The sequence below is a fragment of the Bos javanicus genome, chromosome 6, assembly GCF_032452875.1.
Source record: "Bos javanicus breed banteng chromosome 6, ARS-OSU_banteng_1.0, whole genome shotgun sequence".
NCBI classification, from domain to species: domain Eukaryota; kingdom Metazoa; phylum Chordata; class Mammalia; order Artiodactyla; family Bovidae; genus Bos; species Bos javanicus.
Window position 1 is genome coordinate 114,677,345 of NC_083873.1, and position 27,242 is coordinate 114,704,586.

Below are 27,242 nucleotides of genomic sequence, written 5' to 3' on the forward strand. Positions count from 1 at the left end.
CCGACTCTTTGCGCCATAGCACGCCAGGCCTCCCTGTCCATCACCAACACCTGCAGTTTATTCAGACTCATGTCCATCGAGTCGGTGATGCCATCCAACCATCTCATCCTCTGTCATCCCCTTCTCCTGCCTTCAATCTTTCCCAGCATCAGGGTCTTTTCCAATGAGTCGGTTCTTTACATCAGGTGGCCAAGGTGTTGGAGCTTCAGCTTCAGCATCAGTCCTTCCAATGAATATTCAGGACTGATTTCCTTTAGGATAGACTGGTTGGATCTCCTTGCAGTCCAAGGGACTCTGGAGTCTCCTCCTACACCACAGTTTAAAAGCATCAGTTCTTCGGTGCTCAGCTTCCTTTATAGTCCAACTCTCACATCCATACATGACTACTGGAAAAACCATAGTCTTCACTAGATGGACTTTTGTTGGCAAAGTAATGTCTCTGCTTTTTAATAATAAATAAAAGGAAGACTCCGGTTCCTTGATGACACTGTCCACATTTCAAGAGCTCAGGGGCCCGTGTGGCTGGTGGCCGCTGTGGGACACTATAGAGAGTAGGCATGACCATTGCTGTAGAAATTTCTAGGGGCTGGCACTGCCCAGGGGGCTGACAGCCAGGGTGTGCCATAAGCCAGACGTGGTCATGAGGGGACCCTCTGGCTTCTGCGGACCAGAGGACCGTCTGGAGCAAGGGCCAGGGCCCAGACACTGCCCCGGCAGACCGAAGGGGCAGGGCCATGATGGGTGCATGTGCCCGGTTCAGCCTGGCTTTGCAGGTGGATCCGTGAGGCTGGCTGCTGGGCTGACGTGGGGGGTGATGGAGACAGGTGTTGCTGGTCTGAGCAGGGCTGGGACTACGGCCCTTCTGGAGCTGGTGAAGAAAGGATGAGGTGGGGGCCAGAGGGTGCTGGCGGGGTGTTTCCCAGAGGTCAGGTGCCCCCTTGGAGCTCGGGCTGGGGAGAGATCGGGGCTGGAGGTCACGGTGACTTGGGGGCCATTTGCTGAAGGCCAGACAGATGCTGTCCTGCCCTGGGGCAATGACACAGTCCACTTCCTCCCTTCTGTGTACATTGTGGGCAGCACGTGACTCATTTACAAGGAAAGGAACTGGCCTCAGGGGAAACAGGCCGCCTGCGAAGTTTCCCCAGGCGGTACACGTGGGGTGTGAAGCCGGCTCCCCCGGTTTGCGGCCGGGGGCTGGCGGGGGCAGGGGAGCACCCCACGGCACTCCGCCCACCTTGATCTGCCCCGCGCTTCCAGATCTGACCTTGCAGCTGCTGGCGGTGAGGCGGAAGAGTGGGCTGCCCGACCCCAACCTGCAACAGGCCCTGCGGGGCCGGCTCCGCCTGCTGGAGAACGAGAGCTGCGAGGTGGCCCGCGCCCTCGGGGTGAGTCTGGCTCCTGGGGTCCTGGGTGGGGGAAGGGGCGCGGGATCCACACTTGCGAACGGGGTGGAGGAGGACAGCTTGGAGAAGAAGGCGGTGGGCCTAGGAGGTCCGGAGACTTCGGGCTGAGAGGCCCGTTCCTCACTCTCACGTGGTGGTCGGGACACAGGACGAAGAAAGGCCCTTCAAAGCGGGAGAGGGTGGTCATGCAGGCAGCTGGACACAGGGGCAGCACCTGCTGGGGTCCCCCCAGCCCCAGTTTCTGCACCCACACAGAGACCCGGGCTGGAAGGCTGGACCCGGGCTGGAGTCCTGCATCTGCCTGGACTTGCTCAGAAGGAGCCTGGCTCAGCCTCAGCTTCTCTGGGACTCAGTTTTCCGAGTCTGACCGTGCACTCAGCCCGGCCCGGCCTTGGCTGACGCCCCCTGGCCTCTGTGAATGCAGCCTCCTCAGCCACTTACTAGGATGCTTAGAAGTGTGACCCCACGGAGCTGCCGTGAGGGTCAGCGGACGGCAAGCAGGGTGCCCCCAGCACGGTGCTCGACAGCGGGGGTGGGGGTGATACCCCTGGGATGCCAGGGCTCGGTGGCTGGCTAAGGGTGGGGCCTCATTTCTGAATCCCAGTGGAGACGAGAATAGCGCCGCCTCTCCCCTGGGCAGCGTCAGCGGGTGCTGTTTGCCTTTCTGCGTCTGTTCGGGGTCTTCACTGGGGTCGCAGGCTTCTCTAGCTGTGTTTTGTACCCACGGCTGGCAGGCTTCGTTACCCTGCGGCAGGTGGGATCTTGGTTCCCCAACCAGAAATCGAACCCATGCTCCCTGATTCTCGGCTGGTGCTACTTTGAAGGTCCCGGCACCACCAGGAGGGTTCATGGGACAGTTGTCAGGAGAGGGGACACTGGGTTTAGGATTGGAGTCGGAGTTGCTGCTGTGGGAGGGGACGGGAGGCGAAGCTGGGGCTGTGCAGAGCTGAGCGGAGGAGACCCTGGTGTCATTGGTGTGCAGGGCGTGAGGCAGGCCCTTGAGTCAAGGAGGGGGCATGGAGGCTGCCAGCTCTGGGAAGGCTCGGCATGGCACTGGGGAGCCACAGCTGGTCTGAGAGCAGGAGAGGAGCAGCTTGGCTTTGAAGGAGCCAGCTGTGCTTCCCCGCCCCGCCGCCCCCCACCCCGGTCCCTGCCAAGGTCACTCCCGTGAAACATGTCTGCTGATGGGCAGACCCCCCCATCCCTGCCAAGGTCACTCCCGTGAAACGTTCCTGCTGATGGGCAGACCCCCTAAAGCCTCCGGGACTGGTCTCACGTCTGTGTCTTCCCTGAAAGGAGCTGTCGGCCAGGCTGCTGTCCATCCACAGTGACCAGGATCGGCTGGTGGTGACATTTAAGACGTTTGAAGAAATCTGGAAGTTTTCCACCTACCACGCTCTCGGTAAAGCAGTGACCCTCCCAGAAAGGGTTCTGGGGACGCCGGCACGCAATAAGCCCTTTATGTTCCCAGTTGGGCCTTAAGACTAGGTGCATTCATGACAGCTCTCCACGGTCACCTGTCCTTGGTGAGGATCGACGCGATGGGCAGGGCTGAGCGTGGCTTCCAGGGCAGCCGAGCTCTCCCTAGTTGAGCACAGAGAGGAAAGCCGCGCCAGCCTCAGCCCGTGTGCCTTCTTTCCAAAACTTCTCCTGTTCAAAGCAAGGCTTTGACTGGCTAGGCGCCTCTCCTTGGGAAGCTTGCTGCTCCATCCCCCCTGAGGGCTGAGAAGTGAGACTCAGAGTGATGGTGCCTTGTGCCCCCAGAGCAGGGCTGTGCCCACCCGCCATGTCCTGGTCTCCTTGAACACTCTGTTCCAAGTCACAGAGGAGGAGACTGACGGTCCTAGAGGACATAACAAGTCCAGAGAAGTCCTCCACGGTCACGGCTGGTCCTCTCACAGCCTGGAGGGTCAGCCCCGTGGCCCAACTCGGGTAGTGGGCAGTACCGTGAGTCCCCAAGGGCAGAGTGGGCTGGTCCCCAGGCCCTGGTTGGTGCAGGGCTCGGCCAGCGCTGGACCGTGAGGGCGTCTCTGCATACACCCAGAGCCCGCCGGTGACCAGGGCTGTCTGCTCCCCTAGGCTTCACTCATCACTGCCTGGAGAACCTGCTCATGGACCAGGCCTTCTGGCTGCTCGAGCCCGACGAGGACCAGGAGACAGCCGTCCGGGTCCAGGTGGATGCGGACGCCTTGAGGCTGGCATACGAGAGCCTCCTCGTCCAGGAAGGTGAGCTACGTGACATCGGCGGCTCCCCACTGGTCTGGCAGGGCCCGGGGCCCTGGCAGCAGGAGGGCCCTGGAGGAGTGGACACTGAGGGGACGTTGGGCAGGGAAAGCCCCCAAAGAAATAACAGGAAAGGGGCTTTTGCCAGCGACCCCAAGTTCCTGGGCTGGCTGTTGCTCTGAGTACTCCGGGGGTCTCACAGTCGAGATCCAAGGCTGCCGCGAGCAGGGTGTTAGCAGACAGTGCTTCCCGGCCACAGAGAGGACAGGAGGAGGCCGGCTGCAGCCTGACTTGCTGGGGAGTGATGGGGGGATCCAAGCTGGAGGGGTCCTTGGGATCATGCATCTGGCCCCCTCACAGCCCAGTCAACTCCCAGAGAAGCTGAGGCTGAGCCGGGCTCCTCCTGGCCAAGTCCAGGCAGATGCAGGATGCCAGCCTGGGTCCAGCCTCCCGGCCCTGGTCCTGGGCCTCTAGAGTCATTGTGTGGTGCAGAAACTGGGGCTGGGGGGGGCCCAGCAGGTGCTGCCCCTGGTGTCCAGCTGCCTGCATGACCGCCCTCTGCCGCTTTGAAGGGCCTTTCTTCGTCCTGTGTCCTGACCACCACGTGAGAGTGAGGAACGGCCCCCAGCCCTTCAGGAGGCCTCCGAGGGGTCCTCAGGCAGACGCGGCCACAGCAGTGGACTCTCCAGCCCCGAGTCCCGGCACACCCTCGGAGGCGGAGGGGGCAGCAGCGGCCGCTCCGGAGCCCTTGATTCCGTTCCATCAGTAGGTATCGACCTTTGTTTCTCTGCCTCCTGCGGGTCCCGCTGCCGGCAGGCTTCGTGGAAACTGCCCCAGGCCGGGGCCGATCGTGGGCCAAGGCGGGTGGGTGGGGACCAGTGTGAGCCCCAGGCAGGCACGGCCTCCACGCCTTCCGCTGTTTTCAGCATGTGGCCTCGGGCGGTCACCGGCACAACAGGACAGGGACACCTCCCCAGCAGGACTGCTCTGGAATGAGACGGCCGGGGGTGTGCAGCCTGGGGTTCTGGCTTCATGTTCTGGCTCATTCCAGAAAGCTTTTGAGGGAGCCACACAGCCTGTGCCCATGAGGCGATGGCACCCCACTCCAGTACTCTTCCCTGGAAAATCCCATGGACGGAGGAGCCTAGTAGGCTGCAGTCCATGGGGTCGCTAAGAGTCGGACACAACTGAGCGACTTCACTTTCACTTTCCACTTTCACGCATTGGAGAAGGAAATGGCAACCCACTCCAGTGTTCTTGCCTGGAGAATCCCAGGGACGGGGGAGCCTGGTGGGCTGCCATCTCTGGGGTCGCACAGAGTCGGACACGACTGAAACGACTTAGCAGCAGCATCAGGGATCTATGCAGATAAGAACCAAAGCAGCGAAAGCCTGGGGAAGGCAGGGACAGGTAGTGTGCAGGCTCCTGTTCATGTGCTGAAGTGGGCGTAGACTTGCCTTGAGCTTCCTGGCAGCCAAAGTGAAGAGAGAAACTAGATCTCCTTGTTTTCAGTGAGACAGTCCATAGATGATGGAGGGAGGTCTGTGAGGATGCCAGCCTGTGGGAGGGCAGGAGGCACCTGGGCCTGTAGGCCACACACTGTGTGTGTGTGTGTGTGTGTGTGTGTGTGTGTGTCTGTGTGTGGGTGGGTGCATGTGTGTGTGTGTGTGTGTGTGGTGTCTGTGTATGTGTGTGTGGGTATGAATGTGCGTGTGTGTGTGTTTGGTGAGTGTATGTGTGTGGTGGCTATGTGTGTGTGTATGTGTGTCTGTGTGTGTGTGTCTGTGTGTGGGTGGGTGTATGTGTGTTTGGTGAGTGTGTAAGTGTGTGGTGTGTCAGTGTGCAGGTATGTGTGTGTGTGTGGGTGTGTGAGGTGTTTGTGGGGGGGGTAGGTGTGTGTGTGTGTGGTGTGTGTGTGTGTTTGGTGTGTGTGTATGCGCTTGTGGTGTGTGTGGGTGTGTGTGTGGGTGTGTGTTTGGTGAGTGTGTGCATGTGTGTGTGAGGTGGTGTGTGTGTGTCTGTGTGTGTGTGTGGTGTGTGTGTGGGTGTGTAAGGTGGTGTGTGTGTGTATGGGTGGGTGGTGCGTGTGTGTGTGTGTGAGGTGGTGTGGGTGTGGGTGTGTGTAGGTGTGTGTGTTTGGTGAGTGTGTGTGTGTGGGGGGGTGGTGTGTGTGTGTGTGTGTTGTGAGTGTGTGTGTGTGTGAGGTGGTGTGTGTGTGTGTGTGTGCCGGGGGCGGTGTCCGTGCAGTAGGAGTAAGCGGTGGACTTTTCTCAGGCCCCTGTGGCTGTGACCTGTGCAGTCTGCACACGGTTCTAACCTGCCCCGGATCTGAAACCCCCTCTCATCCCACTCCAGGTGGGCTCTCAGGGTGCCCAAGGACTCTGTCAACGACCCCCTGGGTGGACCCGTGGCGCCAGATGTCCAGCTGATGGGTAAGTGCTTCTGCTGGTCCTCCTCCCCTGGGGAAGAGGGGGCTGAGGCGGGCGGGCGCTTGCATTCCAGAAGCTTCTGGCTCCCCTGAGTCCTCCCCAAGCCAGGAAAGGTAGCTTGGATCCTCTCCAGTTCCTGAGACAATAAGGAGGCTCAGAGAGGTCCACTGGCTGGCCCAGACTCACACAGCGCCCAGGGAGGCCAGGCCAGGGTCCCCGGTTGCTCTGCCTCTACCGAGTAACGCCCCGTTCCACCAGCACCTCCGAGGCCTCTGCTTTCTTGCCAGTGCCGCGTCAGACCCCTCGGAGGACCCTCAGACCATGGGGGTGGGGCGGGCGGGGGTCTTCTTCCGAAAAAACAGCCTGGCCCCTTTGTGTGTTAGTCATTCAATTGTGTCTGACTCTTTGTGATCCCATGAACTGTAGTCCACCAGTCTCCTCTGTCCATGGGATTCTCCAGGCAAGAATACTAGAGTGGGTAGCCGTGCCCACCTCCAGGGGGGTCTTCTCAACACAGGGATCGAACCCGGGTCTCCTGTATTGCAGGCGGATTCTTTACCATCTGAGCCACCATCAGGCCCAGTGCGTTTGATCTGACCCAGACTGACTGGTGTCTGCATGGCCTGTGGGCCTGTTAAGTGAACATTTTCCGCTGGGTTTGCCCCGAGTGGGCCCTGGGCCAAGTTGATCAACGTCTCCAGGCCTGGGTTTCTCATGCTCAGGGTAGGGATAAGGCACCACCTCCCAGGACCGCGTGGACACCCAGCCCTGCAGTCTCACGACCCTGGCCGGGCGCTCGGTCAGTCCTCAGCAGAGCCGCAAGCTCCCTGGCCAGGGACACCAACGGTGTGCTTGAGGGCCACCTGTTGGCCCACCCAGGCCCCTCCTGGTCCTGCCTCCCCGCACTGACCATGTGTGGCCTCCTTCCTGCAGCCATGGGCCCGGCCTTGGCCGTAGCGGACTGCCAGGGCTCAGGGCCCGAAGAGATGACCTTCCGAAGCGGTGACCGCATCGAGATCCTGGGCGCTCAGGTGCCCGGCCTGCCCTGGTGCCTGGGCCGGCACACGGCCTCCGGCCAGGTCGGGTTTGTGCGGACGAGCCTCATCAATGTGCAGGGCCAGGCGTCTGAGTGAGTGGCTGAGGGCCTGCCCCTTCCTCCTCCTCATCACCCTCACCTCTGTCCCCGGGGCTAGGTCCGGCCCGGGGCCACCCCGCTGTCCCCGGGGCCTGACTTCTGCTTCCTGTCTGGACCCTCTCCTGCCCTTCCCCCAAGGGTGGCTGGGCTGCCCCGACACACAGGTGTCCCGGGGCACGGGTGTCCCGGGGCTGCGGGGCCAGTGGCACAAAGTCGAGGGCTTGAAACAAGGACTGGAGGCCAGACGTGAAAATCACGGTGCTGGCAGCATTCCTGCCCCTCGGGGCCCGGGGGGACCCTCCCCACCTCCCCCAGCTCCTGCGGCTCCGGGCGGCCCTGGGCCTGTGGCCGCATCACCCCCCTCACCCCGCCTCTGTCTTTTCATGCTTGAGTCCTGTCTCCTGTTTCTCACAAGGATAACCCAGGATCATCTCTTCACACCAGCATCCTTGACTAAATCCTGTCTAAAAAGGTCTTATTTCCAAATAAGGTTACCTTCTGAGGGTCCAGGTAGACATGGATTTGGGAGTGGGGGGGACACTATTCAACCGAGTACACCCTCCACTCCCCTTCATAAAGCCCTTTGAAGCTCTGGATCTGACCTTCAAGGCCCCCTGAGCCCCAGGCCTTGCTGACCCGCATTTCAGAGGCCACTGCTCTGACTGCCCGCTGGCCCCTAGTCCTGTCTGCCATCCCTGGGGGGTGGGCGGGGGCGGCACCCTTCCTGGCTGTGCTTCCTTCCTCATGCAAGCCTCCCCACCCCATCTGGGGAATTCTGAGCCAGGCCTGTCCAGTCACCTCCAGGTCCCCACCACCTGGCCCTGGGCAGCACAGGGGCGGAGGGAGGCGACCTTTAGAGAGTGGTCAGCGGCATAGGTATGTTCTTGGCCTTTTGTTAAGACGTCAGTACCCAGGAGTCAGTGTGTGGAAAAGACTTGTTATTGGGCCAGCAGCTGCCCTGGGTCCATCATGAGATGTTTGTCCCTAGCGCCCCATCAGCCCTGATATCCTGTTTCATTCTTGTCTGGCACCTCAGACAAACCTGTGCCTCCAAGACCAAGTCTCGGTTGCCACTCTGCCGTCACATATCCTACCAGTTGCTGTGTTCCCTAACTCAAGGGTCTGTCTGCTCCAGAGCCTCTTCCGCCCGCTCATCAGAAGCAGGTTGAAGCTGGGCTGGGCTCCGATGCTGACGGTAGAAACCAGACCTTCGTTCCCCAAAGCGTGCTGCCCCCAAGGCTTCATCTCAAACTTCACCAGCACCGACGGGCTTTCCACACGCCCTGGTTGGTGGAACTCCCAGCACGAGCAAGGCACCCAGAGCGTGAAACTCTTCCTTCTCCTGTTGACGTGTGTTTTTCACACTTCTCTGACCTCCAGACCAACCGCATCAGCCGGTGTTCTGTGAAACACTGCTTGGGTGCCCTCGGTCCAGATGGTTGCCACCGTCTCTGGGGAGACCGCAACGTCTCAACAGACGGCTGGGCCCCGTGTGACTTGAACGTGTCCTGAGCTTCCAAAGGTCTGCGCTGCACCTGCTGTGGGTCTGAGCCGGCCTGTTGCCCTCCCTTAACCCAGAAGGTTGACGGGGCCCCGTGCCAGTGGTCCCATTTACAGCCAGAGAAGCCCTGACAACCTCTCGTTTTCTCAGCGAGTACTTTCTAAACGCCTTTCCTGTGCCAGGTCTGGGCCTTCCACCTTTTGTTTAATGAACATTCTGGTGGCTATTCTTTATTTCTTTTATTTCGTCGTAATTTCAGGCTTAAGGAAAAGTTGCGAAAAGAGTGTAAATTCCTCTGCATCCTTCACCCGGTTTGCCCAAATGATAACATGTTATGGCGCCTACTTTCTCCTGTTTGTTTTTTACTTCATTTTTTTTCTCCTAAATTCTTTGGGAATCAGTTGCAAACACGATGTTCCTTTACCCCTAAATAATGCAGTGTGTTTCCTGAAACCAGGACATCGCTCGCATGACCGCAGCACAATTGTCCACATCAGGACGCTGATAGAACTGTTTCTGCAGATCTTAGAGCCTGCTGATTTTCCGGTGATCCCCTCTTTAGCCAAAGAGAATTCCAGACCCCGTATTATCACTTGTCTGTCTCTCGAGTCTCATCTCCTTGATCTGAGACAGTTCCTCGGTCTCTTTGTCCTTTAGGACACTGACTTTTTTTGAGGAATACAGGCTTATTATGTCCAACGTGTCGTAATCTACCCAAAGGGTTTCTTTAACTTCTCGTAATAGCTCCCTCTTAAGTTTCGAAGTACATGTGGAAGCTTCATATTTTGCTGTTAATTTAGTTCTATAAGCAGAAGTTGCCTCCCCCGCTCCCTCCCTCCCTTGTTCCTTCCTTTTTTCCTCTGCCTGACTTCTCTGAGTACACGTGTGCTTTGTACCGGGCTGTGTAAGGAGTTGTGAGAGATTGCAGAGTGGAGGGGTTGAGTCTGCCCGCAGCTGCCATGGCCTGCCTCACAGGGGAAGGGGCATTTATGGTGAGGTTTTGAAGCCTGCTCAGGAGCACCCCTTCCAGAAACTGTGATCAGCTGCATCTGTCACAGCCCTGCCTGCTCCTGGGTGTCTGCTTCTGGCCCGATGAGGCATCCTCGAGGGCGGGATCTATCTTGTTTGTATCTTCATGTCTTCATCACTGGACAGGGATTGTCTGCCAAGTGAGGGAGGGAAAGGGGTCTCCATGTGAAATGTGTACTTGGAAATGTGCGATCTAACGCGCACTTGATTTTTTCCAGCTTGGAAAACGTGATTTTTCTCAGTGAAGAAGAAAGGTCTTTCTTTAGCCGTGAAGGACGCTTTTCTGAGGAAGAGGCCAGGCAGCTGCTGAGAAGGACGTCCAGCACGAATGTCTGCACCATGTATAGACTGGGTATGTGGGGGGACACGGGGCGCCCCTCCCGCCCTCAGGATGGCCGCGGGGACCTCTCAGGACCTGCAGGGGGCTGCTCCTTGTGTGTTCCGTCACTCAGTCGTGTCTGACTCTGTGACCCCACGGACTGCAGCCCGCCAGCCCCTCTGTCCATGGGATTCTCCAGGCGAGAACACTGGAGTGGGTGGCCATTCCCCCTCCAGGGGATCTTCCTGACCCGGGGATGGAACTTGGGTCTCTCGCACTGCAGGCAGATTCTTTACCGTCTGAGCCACAGGGAAGCGCCCTACAGCCTGTGAGAACAGTTTTCTTAGGTCAGATTCCCCGAAAGGCCATGAAGGGTGCAGAGCTTGCCCCCGGCTGACACCCCTCAGCCCTGTTCCGCCTGCACTGCTCTGTGGCGAGGCTGGACTGTCCACTCTGCAGAGGGCGGCACGACTCCGGCTTCATCCACTGTTTGCGGCGACAACCCCACCCTGCTGCCTTTAAGGAACCTTCCGCCTCCTCCATCATTCACAGTATTGAATGCCAGCCCCTGGACACTTACAGGTGGCCAGACAGATGCTGGCACTGCCTTCAGGGCAGGTGGCGGGGTAACAGGAGAGACAGAGAGAAGGAGCAGGATAAGGGGCTGGGAGATTCAGGAAAGTGGGGCCTGAGCCTCCCAGCTGCCCCGGGGACGGGTCTCAGTTGAGCTGCTTCTCCACTGACTCTAGGCACCAGCCTAAGACCGTCTGCTCCGCTGGGGCTGCGGGAGCAGGAGGGCCTGGGACTGTGGTACGAACAGTAGAGAGAGGGGGTGTGTCGGCAGCCACAGCTGGAGGTCACGGGCAGAGGGGACGGTGCGGGACAGGCCTACCCGCCACTCCCCGGGCCCTGGGGATGCAGCGTTTCAGCTCATCTGTTCCTCCTGCAGGAGGGAAATAAAGGCACACATCCCCACAGATATGCGTACACATACGCATGCATACTCACATAAGTACACACAGACACACCCAAACACACACACACCTACACACAGGTATGTGTCCACGTGAATGTGAATACACGTGCACTCACACATGCACCTACACACCCACACTTGTGCACATATTCACATGTATGTACACACACAAGCATGTGTTCGTGCGTGTCTTTCCTGCTTGCCTGCTGATACATGTTATAAGCATTTTCTCACCAACGTTAGGTTTAAACTAATGGGTTTCTCTTCCTTTGCTGCTGTTGTCCAGTCGCCAAGTCGTGTCTGACTCTGTGACCCCACGGACTGCAGCACACCAGGCTTCCCTGTCCTTCACTATCACCCTGAGTTTGCACAAACCCACGTCCATTGAGTCGGTGATGCCATCCAACCATCTCATCTTCTGTCGTCCCCTTCTCCTCCTGCCCTCAAGCTTTCCAGCATCAGTGTCTTTTCCAATGAGTCGGCTCTTCACATCAAGTGGCCAAAGTATTGGAGTTCCAGCTTCATCATCAGTCCTTCCAATGAATAGTCAGGGTTGATTTCCTTTAGGATTGACTAGTTTGATCTCCTTGCTGTCCAAAGGACTCTCAAGAGTTTTCTCCAGCACCACAATTCAAAAGCATTAATTCTTTGGCGCTCAGCCTTCTTTACGGTCCAGCTCTCACATCCGTACATGACCACTGGGAAAACCATCGCTTTGCCTAGATCGATCTTTGTCGGCAAACTAATGTCTCTGCTTTTTAATATGCTGTCTAGGTTGCCATTGCTTTTCTTTCAAGGAGCGAGCGTCTTTTAATTTCATGGCTGCAGTCACCATCTGCAGTGATTTTGGAGCCCAAGAAAATAAAGTCTGTCACTGTTTCCACTTTTTCCTATTCTATTTGCCACGAAGTATTTGGACTGGAGGCTATGATCTTCGTTTTTTGAATGTTGAGTTCTAAGCCAGTTTTTTCACTCTCCTCTTTCACCCTCATCAAGAGGCTCTTTAGTTCCTCTTCACTTTCTGCCATTAGAGTGGTACTATCTGCATACTGAGGTTGCTGATATTTCCGGCCATCTTGATTCCAGCTTGTGAGTCCCCCAGCCCAGCGTTTCGCGTGACGCACTCCGCATACAAGTCAAATGAGAACTGAGGCCTCGGCGGATCAGCCCTCAGCCAGCCTGGCCCACGGTTTCTTCCCTGCTTAGGGAGCTGCGTGGGGAGCCTCGTTTGCTGCGGTGGGGTCCTCTCCGCCGGACGCTGCACAGTTGGCAGCACTTCACACTCCCCTGTCTTTACGCAGCGCTTTCTCTCACTTGGTCTCCGTGGCAGCCGGGCGGGCAGTCAGACTCAGCCCGTTTCCAGGAGGTGGGAACTGGGGCGCAGGGGAGCACCGGTGGCAGGGTGAGGGGGTGCAAGCCCAGCTCTGCCGCCCAGCCCCGGGGCGAGCCTGCGGCAGCGGGGGGCGCACCCCCTACTCCCAGAGAGTGGGCAGCAGGGGGAGGCCGCCTCTTAGCAGGGGTGGAGCCTGCAGGGGCAGGGGGTGCATCCTGGAAGACATGGCTTCTTGGCTGACACCCCCCGCCCCGGGCCGGACTGTGTCCCCGCTCAGCGCTGGTGTCAGGGGTGTTACCGTCCTACAGCTGCCCCCCGACTTGGCCCCAACCCAGAGGCGCTGGTCCCAGGGTCATGCCGGCCTTCTCTCTGACTTTTCAGACACGTCAGAAGAAGCTGAGACGCAGCAGCAGCAGGAGGAACAAGGTACGTCCTTCCCACATGGCCTGGGAGCCCTTGGGGCGTGGGGCTGGGCCTCCGGGTGGCGCGGGCCACGGACCTCACTCCTCTATGGGGAAGGGCTGGTGACATGCAGTCTGGCCTTGGGGGGAGGTTGGGTGAAGCGGAGGTGAGGCTCCCCCCCGCACTGTGCCCACAGCCCTGCACTGCCCCCAGTGTAGGTGGGGTGACCTCTCCACTGCCCGGCCCATAGCCTGGCCTCCTGCACTGTCCCCAGCAAAGAAGCACATCCCCGCCATTGCCCGAAAGTGAAAAAGTCATTCAGTCACATCCGGCTCTTTGCGATCCCATGGACTATACAGTCCATGGGATTCTCCAGGCCAGATTACTGGAGTGGGGAACCTTTCCCTTCTCCAGGGGATCTTCTGAACCCAGGGATCGAACCCAGGCCTCCCGCACTGCAGGCGGATTCTGAGCCATAAGGGGTGAGCTTAGGCCTGACTCTGGGTTTCTTTCTTTCTCTCTTTTTCTGGCTGCACCAGGTTTTAGGTGCAGCTTGCAAACTCTTAGTTGGGGCTTGTGGGAGCTCGTTCCCTGACCAGGGAGCAAACCCAGGCCCCCTGTGTTTGGAATGCCGAGACTTAGCCACTGGACCACCAGGAAGTCCCTGGGTTTCTTTCATTTAACCCAGAGCAGCTGACTTTCCCCGTGAGCTGCTTGGAGGAGTGCAGGGGGTGGAGAGGGCGCTACCGTGGAGCCTTACGTTGGAAAAGTCCCTGGAGGACGTGCTCTTTCCCACGCCTGCAGCTCCGCCGCAGCAGACGGTCTGCTTCAGGGACAGCCTGGGGACGCACAAGCCGAGGACCCTTTGAGATTTCCTGGGAATGGGATCCATCCACGCACAAACACGGAAGGGGCCCTTGGAGGGGGGCTGGAAGCAGCCCCTGGGTCCCAGGGCTATCCCGGGGCCCTCCCCGCTCCGCAGATTTCTGCAGGCTGCCTTGGGGAGGACCTCAGCTGTCAGGGGCAGGGTAACAGGGATAATGCAGGAAGACCCCCCCGCCCCGGGCAGACCACACCCCTCCAACAGACGCGGGCGTTTCTTAGCCAATCAAGTACATGGTCGAGTTGTACATTTGCTGCTCAACCGTATTTGTTTGTTTTTTTTTTCTAATTCCTAGCCTTTACCAACTAATAGCTTTGAACACATTTTACAACCGAACTTGAAACAGAAGAGTCTTTACCTCCTGCTTCTTTCCTTCTAAATTCCCCTTCAAAGCCCGTGTTTTCCCAACAGGAAACGTAGCTTGTTTGCTCCTCAAGGCTGGACATGCCTCCAGGTGCTGAGTCCATCCAAGGCCAACAGGCCCTCGGCGGGCAGGGCAGGCGTGGGCAGCTCCTGTCCCCAGACTCTTCAGCCCTTGTTTTAACCCTTTAGTAACCTGATTCCCAAACCAGCCCAGATGAGCAGGACCCCGGGGTTCCCATCAGAGGGGCCGCCGTGCTAGGGCCGCGCAGGTGGACGCTGACTCCACTGTCAGTTCTGAGGGCACTTCGGAGCTCACGCTGGTCAGTAGCTCTGGTTGGCTACAGCTTGATGTCTTGGGTTCCGGCACGTGGCCGAGAGGAGAGGACTACAGTGAGGCATGTTAGTTGGTAGAAGCTTGGCTAACCTCCTCCGTGTCCTCCCGGAAAGTCACCCCTAGAGCCCTGCAGTGTGCCCAGCAGCCCACGGCAACCTCAGATGCCCAGGGAAGCCTTATGGGGGAGGCAACAGGGACGCTGCAGCCAGGAGAGAGACGCCCCCGCCTGCCTGGACTCAGATCCCACTCTCACCCATCCGGGCATTTTGGTCATTTGCAGAAATGTCCCCACCTTGCCTGAACCCAGAGCCACAGGAGATCCTGCAGACTGTGAAGAATGTTCTAGAACAATGCAAGTCCTGCCGGGGCTGCCCCGAGGAACCAGGGTCCCCCGGTATCCACAGGGTGTCCAGTGGTGCAAGCCTGCCAGACACCGAGGAGCCCTTCTTCTGCCTGGACACAGGAGATGACGGGGCCGACCCAGAGGCCCTGGGCTCGCAGCTGCTGTTCCTGGACTCACCGGGATTCCAGGCTGGTTTCCAGGGCCTGTACGACCTCTCCCCGCCCACGCTGAGCGGCGTGTTCGGCGGCTTCACCGACGAGGAGGAGCTGGTCAGGCGGCTGGCTGAGGCCCGTGGGGTGGCCAAAAAAGCTGGGCTGCCCATGGCCCTGGCCAGGCTCTGCTTCCTGCTGGGACGGCTGTGCGTGCGGCAGCTGAAGCTGTCCCAGGCCCGCGTGTACTTCGAGGAAGCCCTGGGGGTGCTCGGGGGCCGCTTCGGGGACCTGGTCCTGGTGGCGGCTGTGTACACCAGCCTGGCCTCAGTCCACCTGCGGCAGAAGAACAAGGAGAAGTGCGCCCAGGTGGTGCCCAAGGCCTTGGCCCTGCTCCTGGGGACGCCCGGCCACGTCGGCAGCTCCGAGGCTGATTCCAGCCTCCTGACCCTGGCCCTGCGGAGGGCCATCAGCAGCCGCAGCCCACAGGCCGAGGCCCGGGCCTGCTTCTTGCTGGCCAAGCACCACGCCCGCCTCAAGCAGCCGGAGGAGGCCATGCCCTTCCTGGAGAGGCTGCTGCTGCTGCTCCCCGAGGCAGCGGGGACCCCGGGCACCTCCTGGCCCATGGACTGCTACCTGCTGCTGGCAAGCATCTACAGCCAAAGGTGCCTGCCGCACCTGGCGCTGAGCTGCATCAGGGTGGCCTCGCTGCGGGCACAGGGCTCGCTGGGCAGCGCGCTCCGGAGCGCGGCCCTGGTCCTGCAGAACAGCCCGCGGCTCCCCCTCCTGCCCGCCCAGCTTGCTCACTACCTCCGGCGGGCACTGGCCACCCTGGCCTCTGGGTCTGGGCAGGCCCTACATGGCCCTGTCTACGCCAGCCTGGCCCAGCTGTACAGCCAGCACGGGTGGCAGGGCAGGGCCATCGCCTTCATGGCTCAGGCCGTGGAGACAGACGCCCGGCTGGGCGGCTGCACTGTCGTGGACCGCCTGGTGGCCCTGGCCTGGCTGCATGTCCTTCACAGGCAGAGCCCGGCAGCCCTGGGCATCCTGGAGTCCCTCCTGGAGGCCGCGGTGGCCACCCCAGACCAAGAGGGTCTGATCACCAACATGATGGCCATTGCACTGAAAAGAACTGGCAGGACCCGGCGAGCGGCCGAGAGCTACTACCGTGCCCTGAGGGTGGCCCGGCGCCTGAGCCGCCCGCAGAACGAGGCGGTGGTCCTGGCCAACTTCGGGGCCCTGTGTCTGCAGGCCGGCGCCGGCGGGCTGGCCCAGCACTACCTCCTGGAGGCCGTGAAGCTCTTCTCGCGGCTGCCCAGCAGGGAGGGCAGCCCGGACTTCACCCGGGTGCTGCTGCGGCTGGGGGACCTGTGCACCCACAGGGCGCTCGCCCGGCAGGCCAAGTGCTACTACGAGTGGGCCTTCCTGGTTGCTGTGGAGATGGACCATTGGGAGAGTGAGTGTTGGGCAGGGGGCTGCCTGGGGAGCAAGGGCTCTTTGCACTTCTGTTCAGAGCGTCCTGGGGGGTGCAAATCGGAGGCAAGCGGTCGCTTCTCCACCGAGAATGCCGAGTGTTGGGAACCAGCGGGTGCTTTGAGGTGCCCGGTGCTGGGCCAGATGTCACCATGGCAACCAGCTCATCCCGGGTTGCCTGGGACCATCCTGCTTTCTGCACTGAAAGTCCCGAGGCTGGGAATCCTGGCAGTCTCGGGCAGACAGGCAGTGGGTGACCCCGGACACAGCCCAGGCCAGGCAGGGGGGCAGCCAAGCCAAAGCGGCCACGTGGGCTTCGCATACCGGGTGCTCTGCTGGCGCTGTATCCTTAGCATCTCCCAACAGCCGGGCACACCAGGCACCTCCCCAGGCCCAGAGCGTGCGGGGAAGCTGCTGCGAGTGGCAGGCGGTGGGCGGGGCTCCACCAGCAAACAGGCCCAGGTGGTCCTCACTGGGGGCTGGCGGCCAAGCCACAGGACACAGATGCTCAGGTCACGAGAGCCCCAGAAGCAGGCACTCAGCTTGATGGTGGGGCGGCTCCAGGCCCTAGCTGGTAGGGGGCCGGCTGTTTAGTCTGGGACCCAAGGGAAGAGAAGAATTTAGCCAAGTACGGGAGGGGGCCTGGCAGGAGGCGCAGCAGACTGTGCAAAGGCCCTGGGGTGAGCGACTGGGCCCTGCGGGGTGGTGCCAAGTTCAGAGTGGCTCAGGTGATGAAGGTGAGAGCCTCAGGTGGGAAGCTAGGCAGGGGCCCCAGACCTCAGGCTGTGGTTTGGCATTTTCCTGAGAGCACTGGGGTGCTACTGAGGGATGTAGTTTCTGCTCAGTGAGGCTGGAAGGGGGATCCCCTGGACCTCCAGGAGGGGCCAGGAGCTGGGTCCCCCGACCTGCCCTGCAGCCTTGGGCAGGTGCGGGCCATGGTCACCAAGGGCACTTGGCCCCCCGCTGGCCTCTCAGAAAACTTCTGTGACCCCCACGCCCCCAGCCCAGGCACTAGGGGATTCAGACTTGGGAGTGCAAAGCTGGGGGACCCAGGAGGTCCTCCGGGGGTCAGGGGGTCTGCCCCTCCGCCATATGGAACAGGGAGGGGACTGAGGGCAGTGCTGACCCCGGGTCACCCAGTCCTTGCGCTGGTTCCGTTTTCAGTGCGTTTCACTGGTTTGTGTCTTTCTCGGGTTTGTCCCTTTCATCGAGGTCGGCTCATTTGTTGGTGTACGGTCGCTCACGGCTTCCCCTTTTTTTCCGTGAGATCCGTGGTGATGTCCCATGTATCCCTCCTGATTTTAGTCCTCTCCGGCTACCTCCTTTCTTTGCTTGGTCAGTCTGGCTAAAAGTTTGTCACTTTTGTTAACCTTTTCAAAGAACTGTCACTGGTTTCACTGTCGTCTGTGTTTCCATTCTCTACTTTACTGTTTTATCGTCTCCTCTTGAACTTTGATTTTTCCTTTCGTTTGCTTGCCTTGGATCGAGCTAACTTTTTCTAGTTTCTTAAGGGTGAACTTTAGGTTTTTTATTTGAAATTTTTATTCGTTTTTGGTTGTTTATCTTCTAAAATACTTAGCTATTTGATTGAGCCGGTCTCGGTTGCAGCATACAAAATCTTAGTTGGAGTGTGCAGGCTTTAGATCCCTGACCAAGGATTGAACCCAGGTCCCCTGCATTGGGAGTGCAGAATCCTAACCACTGGATCACCAAGGAGGTCCCCAGTCTCCCTCTTTGACCCACTGGTGATTTGGTGGTGATGCTAAGTCGTGTCTGACTCTTGCGACCAACCCCATGGACTGTAGCCTGCCAGGCTCCTCTGTCCATGGGATTCTCCAGGCAAGAATACTGGAGTGGGTTGCCATTTCCTTCTCCAGGGGATCCTTCCGACCCAGGAATCAAACCCGGGTCTCTGCGTTGCAGGCAGATTCTTTACCGACTGAGCAACAAGGGAAGCCCAGTGATTTAGGAATGTGCTATTCATTTCTACAGATACGTGAATATTCCAAACTCCTTTGTGTTACTGATTTCTTACTTCATTCATTGCTCCTGGAAGATATGCCTCGTATGCTTTTGACCCTTTTATGCTTACTGAAGATGGTTCTGAGAGGCAGCCTCTAGTCTGTCCTGGAGAATGTCCCATGGGCACGTGGAGGATGTTGTGTTCTGCTGTCGTTGGGGGTGTGCTCTGCGCTCTGTTAGGTCTGGTTGGTTTGTGGTGTCATCAGGTCTTCTCTTGGCTTGTTCACCGCCGGGTCATTTTCAGTAGTGTAAGTTCCCAGTTGTTTCCATTCCTCTGGCTTTAGAACAGGCGAGTAAGGCTGTGGGCTTGGAGCCCGGCTTCACGGAGGAGCATCGACTGTGGAATGCAGGAGCCGGATTTGAATCCCATCTCCACTGCATGTCTTTTGCTCCAGCTTTGGACTCAGCTTACCTGTCTGCCTTGTCGGGGCTGCAAAGAGTCGGACACGACTGAGCAGCTGAGCATGCTCGCATGCAGCCCCTGTCTGTCTGGGAGGAGCTTTGTGAAGCAGAAACATGTCCCGGTCCATCAGGGGAGCCCAGTCGGGACCACCCAGCCTGGGAGTTCTCCAGTGACCAGCACTGTCCCTCGAGCACCTGTGACGTGTCCTGCCTGGCCCCGTCACGGCTGCTGGCCGGCTGTGTGACCTCGAGCCGGACACCCAGCCTGTCCCCACATGGAGCGACCCCAGCTCACAGAGGCGGGCACGCCGCAGGGGCCGCAGCCCCTCGAAGGCCGCTGCAGAGCCTGACAGGGCCTGTCCCTCCATCTCCCGCCAGGCCAGCTGCTCGCCGTCCAGCGGCTCTGCCACTTCTACAGCGCGGTCGTGCCCAACGAGGCCCGCTGCGTCGTCTACCACGAGTTCCAGCTCTCGCTGGCCCGCAGAGTGAACGACAAGGTGCTGGAGGGGCAGCTCCTGGAGACCATTAGCCAGCTCTACCTGTCCCTGGGCACCGAGCGGTGAGGGCCGGCCCCGGGCGGGAGGGTGCGGACGCCGTCCCAGGACAGCCTTCTGTCCTTGTGGCGGCGGGCGCCGAGCCAGCAAGCTCTGTCTTGTCCCCAAGGGCGGGGGTGAAGCATGTGTTTCTGAGTCATCCTCCCTGCCATGGAAGCTTCTGGAAGCTGGCCCCAGCCTGCCCTGAGTGTTCTCCCGCTGGCCCAGCGTTAGGCCACGTAGTCTGGTCTCGTTTGTCCCCTCACGTGTGAGGACAGGGACCGTGTGTGCCTGGAGGGTCCTAGTCCACAGGAGACAGTGACTGCCCCGCTTGCTTCCCCGGAGCAGGGTTTTGGGGTCACCTGTGAAGCCCACCCAGAGCGTCCTGACCGGGGGTGGGGAACAGATGGCTGGACCACACAGCTCACAGGCTGGTGGAGTCCCATAACACCCCATCCAGCGTGGGGGCTCCTTGAGAGCAGAGAAGGGGCTGGATTCCCTGGGACTCAGGAGGGACGCCTCTTACCCTGGGGCTTCAGTTTCACAGCAGGACCAGTGGGCCCACAACCTTGACCAAGGCTCCTCCAAGTGGAGTCCCGGGGTCAGCAGGTCCCCCTCACCTGGGTGCTGGTTGGAGATGTGCGTTGCTAGGCTTCCCAGGGGGCTCAGCGGTAAAGAACCCGCTTGCCAATGCAGGAGATGCAAGAGACGCAGGTTCGATCCCTGGGTCAGGAAGATCCCCTGGAGAAGGGGCATGGCAACCCACTCCAATATTCTTGCCTGGAGAATTCCGTGGACAGAGGAGCCTGGCGGGCTACAGTCCGCAGGTTTACAAAAAGCGGGACACGACTGAGCACACACGCGTGGCAGGCCTCAGCCTGGACCTCCTGAGCCAGCAGCTCCGAGAGCTAGGCCCTGCCATCTGTGTCTGACCAGCCCCCTGGGTGGTTCTGATGCTCCATCCGTGTCAGAACCCCTGGCCTGGATGGGCTCTACATTTCTGCCCAGGGGCCATGATCCTTGCTGTGTCTGGAGGTGACGTGGGCCTGTGTGTGTGGAGGTGGGGCAGAGACGAATCGCTCACTCCTTAAGGCCCCACGGCCACCTGCTTCCCTCCCGAAGACCTCCTCACCTTTGCTGGACGAGGGCCGTGTGTTGCCCTGGTCTCCAGTCAGCCTGGACACGCAGGCTCTGGCCCCCTGATGCCCCAGGTCCAGGGTGGCCAGACGGGCCCCCGGGAAGAGCCCAGTCCCCTCCACGCAGGGGGGCGGCCGGCCCGGGAGGCCGGCTCTGAGCACCCACCTCTATCTAACCCCAGAGCCTACAGGTCCGCCCTGGAGTACACCAAGCGCAGCCTGGGGGTTTTCATCGACCTGCTGAAGAAGGACAAGGAGGCGCACGCCTGGCTGCAGGCGGGGAAGATCTACTACGTGCTACGGCAGAGCGAGCTGGTGGACCTGTACATCCAGGCGGCGCAGAACGCCGCCCTGTACACGGGGGACCCCGGCCTGGGGCTGCAGCTCTTCGAGGAGGCCGGAGACATCTTCTTCAATGGGACCTGGGATCGCGAGAAAGCGGTGTCATTCTACCGGGTGAGTGCCGCCGCGCCCCGTGGGTCCAGGCGAGTGGGCTTCAGGGGCGACCCTCCTGGGGGGCAGGACCTCCCCACCTCGTACACAGGCTTAGCTTCCGGGTGGTTTGGTCAGGGACCGTCCCAACCCCCAGCCCCAGCCTGGGCGGGACAGAACCACACAACCCTGTGAGGCAGGGCCTGCCCGCATTCTACAGAGCAGGAAAGCAGCTCAGAGAGGCGCAGGGGCAGGTCCAAGGACACACAGCGCAGCAGATGCAGGGCCGCCGGACCGGGCTCACGTCTGCACGTGCCTCCTGGGGAGGGAGGCGCCTCCGCCTCTGTCTGACCAGCTCGCATGAGGCTGGGCCCCAGGGTACAGATCAAAGCAGCCTCTTTGGTGCCCAGGGCGTGTTGGACCCTCTGGCCAGGCCCCCTGCACCAGGAGGAGCAAGGCTGGTCTAAGGACGTGCAGTGTAGCCTGACGGGCAAGGCTCACACCCCTTGCTCATGCCCCAGGGCCCCGGGTCTGGCACACTGCTGCGGGCTGATGGTGTGGGGGGGAGGGGAGGGTTTCCCGGGTGGCGTTAGTGGTACCGCACCCGCCTCCCAGTGCCAGTGCAGGAGACGTAGGAGACGCGGGTTCACTCCCTGGGCCAGGATGATCCCCTGGAGGAGGGCATGGCAACCCACTCCAGTATTCTCGCCTGGAGAATCCCATGGACAGAGGAGCCTGGAGGGCTACAGTCCGGGGAGTCACAAAAGAGTCAGACATGCCTGAAGCAACCTAGCACGCGAGGCTCCAGGGGGTTCATGGGGGCAGAACTGGGGGCCCTCAGGACGGCACGGGCCTGGCTGCCTGTTGTGGGAGGAGGAGGCCTGACCTGCCTCTGTCCCCTCAGGACCGGGCACTGCCCCTGGCGGTGTCCACGGGGAGCCGGGAGGCCGAGCTGCGGCTGTGCAACAAGCTGTCCGCGCTGCTGGCTGAGACGGAGACGCCCCAGGAGGGCCTGGAGTTCGCCCACACGGCCCTGGCACTCAGCCTCACCCTGGGTGAGCCCCACACCCCACCCCGAGGGCCCCCCACCCCTGAAGTCTGGGCAGGGCCTGAGTTCCCCGGGCCGCAGGCTCCTCTCCCCCGCCCCGGGCCAGGCTGCTGAGAACCTGTCCCGCCCCGCCTGAGCATCGTCAGCTCTGTGCCCCCGCCCTGCCCCTACCTTGCTGGCCAGGGGGCTGGCCGGGGCGCCCTGCACCACGGGCATTCAGGGACCCGCCAGGCAGGGCCGCCCGGTGCCTTTCTGCCCGCTGTGCCCTCCAGGCCTCCCCTCCTCGCTGGCCCCGGGCCCCACTGCTCTCTGCCGGCCAAAACCCGTCCTCCTCTCCGGGGGCCTGTCCCTCCATGCCCGGCTCTTCTAGGCCATCTGTCTTCCCCGAGGCAAGGAGCCCGACAGGGCCGAGCACACAGTAGGTGGGCCCCTGGGGGGCCTTCACCTGCAGAGCTCACCCTGGAAGGGGGAGGATTTTGCAGGCAGCGTCATCTGGTGACTTCCCACCAAGGATGGGGTGGAGGGCGGCTGAGGATACAGCAGGGAGGCCCAAGGTCGTGTCTGCCGGGCACAAACTGCAGGGCTTCTGCGTTCTCCCGGTCAGAACAGTAAGCAAAGCTCCCTGTCCAGGGGACTCTGTGCAGGCCTGGGCTGGGGGGTGTCCTGCTCCACGACTTTGCCACATCCCCGAGGTGCCAGGAGAGCGGGCATCAAGAGGTGCCCCTTAAAGACGGGAAAAGGAGAGCATGGCAGCCCACTCCAGTCTCCTTGCCTGGAGGATCCCGTGGACAGAGGAGCCTGGTGGGCTGCAGTCCCTGGGGCTGCAGAGTCGGACCCAACTGAAGCAACTTAGCACGAATGGGACGTCGGTCTGGGGGTGGGAGGGGACTGGCCGGGGCTGTGAGACGGCATCCGCCCCCTTGGCATCCCCAGGGGACCAGCTGAACCAGCGGGTGGCCTGCCACCGGCTGGCCGCCCTGCACCACCGGCTGGGCCACGGCGAGCTGGCCGAGCACTTCTACCTCAAGGCGCTGTCGCTCTGCACCTCGCCGCTAGAGTTCGACGAGGAGACCCTGTACTACGTGAAGGTGTACCTGACGCTTGGCAACATCATCTTCTACGACCTCAAGGTTGAGAGGGGTGCGGGCTGGGTGCGGGGCGTGGGGGCCGTCGCCCGGCTCTTGGTGCGAGGGAGGCATCGCGGTCCTTTTCCTCGAGTCCTGGGGGTCTCCCCAGAGCTCTGGGCCCCGCTGTGAGCTGCTGGCGAGGCTAGTGGACACCGTCCTTGCTTCCAGGCGGGTCAGGCCTTGCCCTCAAGAGCTCAGGGTCGGTGGGGGAAGCTGCCACTGGGTAAAGGGCAAAATGAGTGTAGTTGGGTGGCAGGGGGCTTCTGGATGGGGTGACTGCAAAGCTGGGTCTTGCCTGTCCACCAGGAGTGAGCCACAAAAAATGTAGGAGGTAGATAAAGACCTTCCTAGGGTGGGAGAAAGTGAAAGTGAGAACGTGAAATAACAGTCCTTTCCAGTTCTTTGGGATCCCCTGAACTACTCCAGGCCAGAATACTGGAGTGGGTGCCTTTCCCTTCACCAGGGGATCTTCCCAATCCAGGGATCAAACCCAGGTCTCCGCGTGGCAGGCGGCTTCTTCACCAGCTGAGCCACGGGGGAAATGGCACCATTATTCCCAGAGACCATGTTGCAAGGTGGGCTTCCCGGGTGGCGCTAGCGGGAAAGAACCGCCTGCCAGTGCAGGAGACAATAGGAGATTCGGGTTCGACCCCTGGGTCGGGAAGATCCCCTGGAGGAGGGCATGGCAACCCACTCCGGTATTCTTGCCTGGAGGATCCTCACGGACAGAGCCGCCTGGCGGGCTCGCAGCCCACGGGGTTGCAACTAACACTTTCATTTTCAGGGTGCAAGGCACAGCCCACACCCTGACGCCTCCTCCAGGAAGGCTGCCAGTCTGTGGAAAGGAAAGGAGGCTCCCTTTCCCCCTTCCTGGAGCCCTCATATCACCTGGATTGGGGGAGAGGGCGTGTCCTCTTTATCATCTCACTGCACAGAGAGGGAAACCGGGGCTGGGGTGGGGCGTGACTTGCCCCTGGATTTACAGCAGGAACACCCAGCACCCTGGCTGAGCCCCTGCCCTGTCGGAGCTGCAGTGGTGGGAGCTGGGGCCACTTTTCCATTCGTCTGTGAATCCTGCGGTGGATGAGACAAGGGCCTGGGGATGTCTCCTTATTGCCCCGTCCCCCCTCCCCATACAGACAGACATCCCCCCTACTCTGGGTCTAGCCCTGCCTCTGCACGGCATCCCTGATCTGTGTGGGTTGAGAAGTGAGGGTGTCCCAGCCCAGGGCTGAGTTCTCCCCGTCCCCCTCCCCAACTAGCGGCAGCTAGGAGCTGGAGCGGCCCTGGAAGACCCCCTACTGCCCACGGGTAACCCCCAGCCCCCTGACTAGGCGGGCCTGACTGTGCACTGGCGCCACCTGCTGGCCATAAGTCATCCCTACAGCCACTGCTGTGTCCAGTGCTGGGGGATTCCGTGGGCAGTGGTGACCCCTGCAGCTGAGCCCTCCCCCCGAGACCCAGGCCCCGAGCTGCTCAGGATTTGTGTGGTTCGCTCTTCAACTGCTTTGCTGCAGCAGGAGCTGGTGCCCCCACAGGGCAGGGAGGGGACTAGGCTAGGCATGGGCAGCTGATTAGGGCAGAATGAGGGGCAGTGGGCTGGGGCTTCAGTGATGGGGACCCTGCGGCCCTGTGCAGAAAGGGGGGCCTGGGGGCTCTGCCCTGGAGGTGGGGGCTGCTGGGGCATCTTCACCAACCGACTCTCTAGCCCGAGCGTGTTGTGTCATAGCAGAAGGAGCAAGACTTGGACGAGGAAAGACGTGGGTGTGAATCCTGGACCTGCCACCCACTAGCTTCTACACACATGTGCACACGTGCACAGGAATACACACGCCGCCCCCTCCGCCACCCACTCTGGCCAGTTCCTTCCATTTAGTTGGGATGCCGCCTCCTCCAGTAAGCCCTCCGCTCCCACCCCAGGCTGAGTGAGGTGCTTCCCAGGCTCCCACAAGCTGCCAAGCTTCCCTGTGCTTCAGGCCAGTCACACCTGGTGGGTGCTGTTGCCCAGAGTCAGCTGTGTTTGGCTCCCTGCCCTCTCCCCCGAGCGTGCGCGCACACACACACACACACACACAGGGTCCCCCTGCCTGGCCAGGGGACAGTGACTGCTCCACATGCCTGCTTCCATTGTCCTCTGGGTCCTTGCTTTGTGTGAGGGTCAGTGACGAACCAAGGCTGGCGACTTTGTCCTCTGTCCTGGGGAGCCCCTGTGAGCAGGAGGGGACGGGCAGGCTTGGGCTTAGGGCCGGCCCTCGGGGGACCTCCAGGGGAGACGTGGAGACTGGGGTGGGAGGCAGAGTTGGCAGGGGTGAGGGGACGTGGGACACCCCAGCCTGGGGACGGTGCATCCAGGGCAAAGATGCGTCTGAACTGGGAGCCCATGTCCTGCGGGGCGGGGGGGGTGGGTCATGCCCCCTCAGGGTGGCGGGATATTCTGAGAGGTGAGGCCTGTGAGCCGCTTTGCACCCGGCCTGGTGCAAAAGGCCGGGCATGTTGGCATTAGCGTGGATCTGGGCTTCAGGGGTCAAGCCAGGCCACCCTGGACCACATGGCCCTGCAGGGACCTCTCAGACCCCAGCCTCCCAGACCTCAGCTCAGCCCAAGGGGAAGCCACGGATTATCTTCCAGAGGCCCCGGGGGTGAGCAGGAAAGAGGCTTCCAGGAGGAGGGGACCAGGTCCTACAAGGTCCGAGGCCCCGGCTCCAGGGTCAAGGCGGGGAGCAGGGACCAGGGGTCCCAGGGCCACCGGGACAGCAGTCCAGGCCCCCGTAGATGGCCAGTTGGTTTCAGGCAGCCCTGGGCGGAACAGGGGGCTCCTCCCTGGGAGAAACATGCAGGGCCCGTCCAGAGGCGCCAAAGCTGGCCCGTCTGGGGCGAGCAAGTGTCCTGCCCGCCTGGAGCGCTGTTGCAGGCCAGCCCTGGAGCTGCCCTGGCCTGGGGGCCTAGCCCAGGGAGAAGCTCCCCCGAGGTCCCCTTCCCTGGTGCGGTGCTGTCCCCTCGGTTGACTCGCCATCTGCCTCCAGGACCCGCTGGACGCGGCCGGGTACTACCAGCTGGCGCTGGCGGCGGCCATGGGCCTGGGCAGCAAGCGGGCCCAGATGAAGCTGTGCGCGCGCCTGGCCTCCATCTACCACCACTCCCTGCTCGACCGCGAGACGTCCCTGTTCTTCTACCAGAAGGCGCGGACCTTCGCCACGGAGCTCAGCGTCCGCCGGGGCCGCCTGGCCCCCGGGCCCCCGTCCTGAGCCCAGTGCTTGCAGGCACGGCCCCCGGCTGGCCCAGGGTCTCAGGGGCTGGCTTCCTGGGAAAGGGACGCATGCAGTCAAGGGGAAAGCAGCAATAAATGTGTTTTTGTAGAGAGCCCTCTGGAGTCCCCAGGCTCCCCCGTCCCGGGACTGCCTCCTGGGGAGTGTGCGGGGATCAGGCCCCGTCCCCGGGGGGCCGTTCCGCTGCTGCACCCCATCCTCGGGTGTGGGCGGGTAGGACTGGGGGTCCAGCCGTCCCAGGCCAGGTCCCCCCAGCCGGTCAGCTGCGGGTCGTGGGGTTCCCTGGGCACCTTCTCCCTCCCCTATACCCTCACCGAGTGTCCAGCGCTGGGGCCTCTCTGCTTGGAATGCTCGAAGCACACTTCGAGGTCAGGACTGTTTGTCTCCTGATGAACGGCTGAAGAAACGGAGGCACAGAGAGGTTAGGTGCGTTGCCCGCAGTCACACAGCAGGTAGGAAGGGGCAGAGAGCCAGAGGCCAGTGCACTCACCCCTGCGCCAGCCTGCCAGCCTGCCTCACATCAGGTGCCCCGTTAGGACCTGAGGGCAGGGACCTACCCCAAACATCTCTGCCCCTCGTCTGTCACGGAGACAGGAGAAGGGATTCCAAATATTCCCCCACCTGGGTGTCCTCCGGCCCAGCCTGGCCAGTCCCACCTGCAGCTTCTGGTCAGCCGTCGGGACACACGGTGGCAGGGCCTCCAGCCCAAGTGACAGCCACTGGGTGCTGAGTGTAGTTGAAGGCTTATCTGGACCACCTACCCCAGCCCTGCCCCCTCTCCCGTCCCTCCCCGTGGCCCGCCGAGGGCTGGGAATTCAGGCAGGGCTGAAACCGGCTCCTGACCCACAGATGGGGTGCTGAGGCTCGGAGGCTGTGGGCAGCCCCACGGCGCCCTTCTGAGATTCTCTTTTGATGACATGAAATGAGCATTGTGTGTGTGCCTGTGTGTGTGCTTAGTCGCTCAGTCATGCGACTTTGCAG

The 27,242-nt window shown here is 61.1% G+C and overlaps 1 protein-coding gene and 1 non-coding gene across 7 annotated transcripts in view; one reads left to right on the forward strand and one right to left on the reverse strand.

Moving 5' to 3' along the window:
• SH3TC1 (SH3 domain and tetratricopeptide repeats 1) overlaps positions 1-26,356 on the forward strand; it is a 62,360-nt gene extending 36,004 nt beyond the window's left edge. For 3 of the 6 annotated variants that reach the window (XM_061420942.1, XM_061420939.1, XM_061420943.1), the window contains exons 3-16: positions 1,258-1,385; positions 2,700-2,805; positions 3,483-3,629; positions 4,199-4,391; positions 5,982-6,058; positions 6,989-7,184; positions 9,939-10,072; positions 12,730-12,774; positions 14,611-16,278; positions 19,098-19,278; positions 20,571-20,844; positions 21,725-21,875; positions 22,802-22,998; positions 26,019-26,356. In XM_061420942.1, the coding sequence (XP_061276926.1) occupies positions 1,258-1,385; positions 2,700-2,805; positions 3,483-3,629; positions 4,199-4,391; positions 5,982-6,058; positions 6,989-7,184; positions 9,939-10,072; positions 12,730-12,774; positions 14,611-16,278; positions 19,098-19,278; positions 20,571-20,844; positions 21,725-21,875; positions 22,802-22,998; positions 26,019-26,240 (3,719 nt within the window). In that variant the 3' untranslated portion in view covers positions 26,241-26,356. Of the gene's footprint in view, positions 1-1,257; positions 1,386-2,699; positions 2,806-3,482; positions 3,630-4,198; positions 4,392-5,981; positions 6,059-6,988; positions 7,185-9,938; positions 10,073-12,729; positions 12,775-14,610; positions 16,279-19,097; positions 19,279-20,570; positions 20,845-21,724; positions 21,876-22,801; positions 22,999-23,458 lie in introns of those variants that run through there. The other 3 variants (XM_061420941.1, XM_061420940.1, XR_009737173.1) reach the window with 3 other exon arrangements.
• Positions 17,939-18,011, reverse strand: TRNAG-CCC (transfer RNA glycine (anticodon CCC)). Its single transcript has one exon. It is a non-coding gene; the product is annotated as a tRNA-Gly (tRNA).
• Positions 26,357-27,242: the final 886 nt, after the last annotated feature.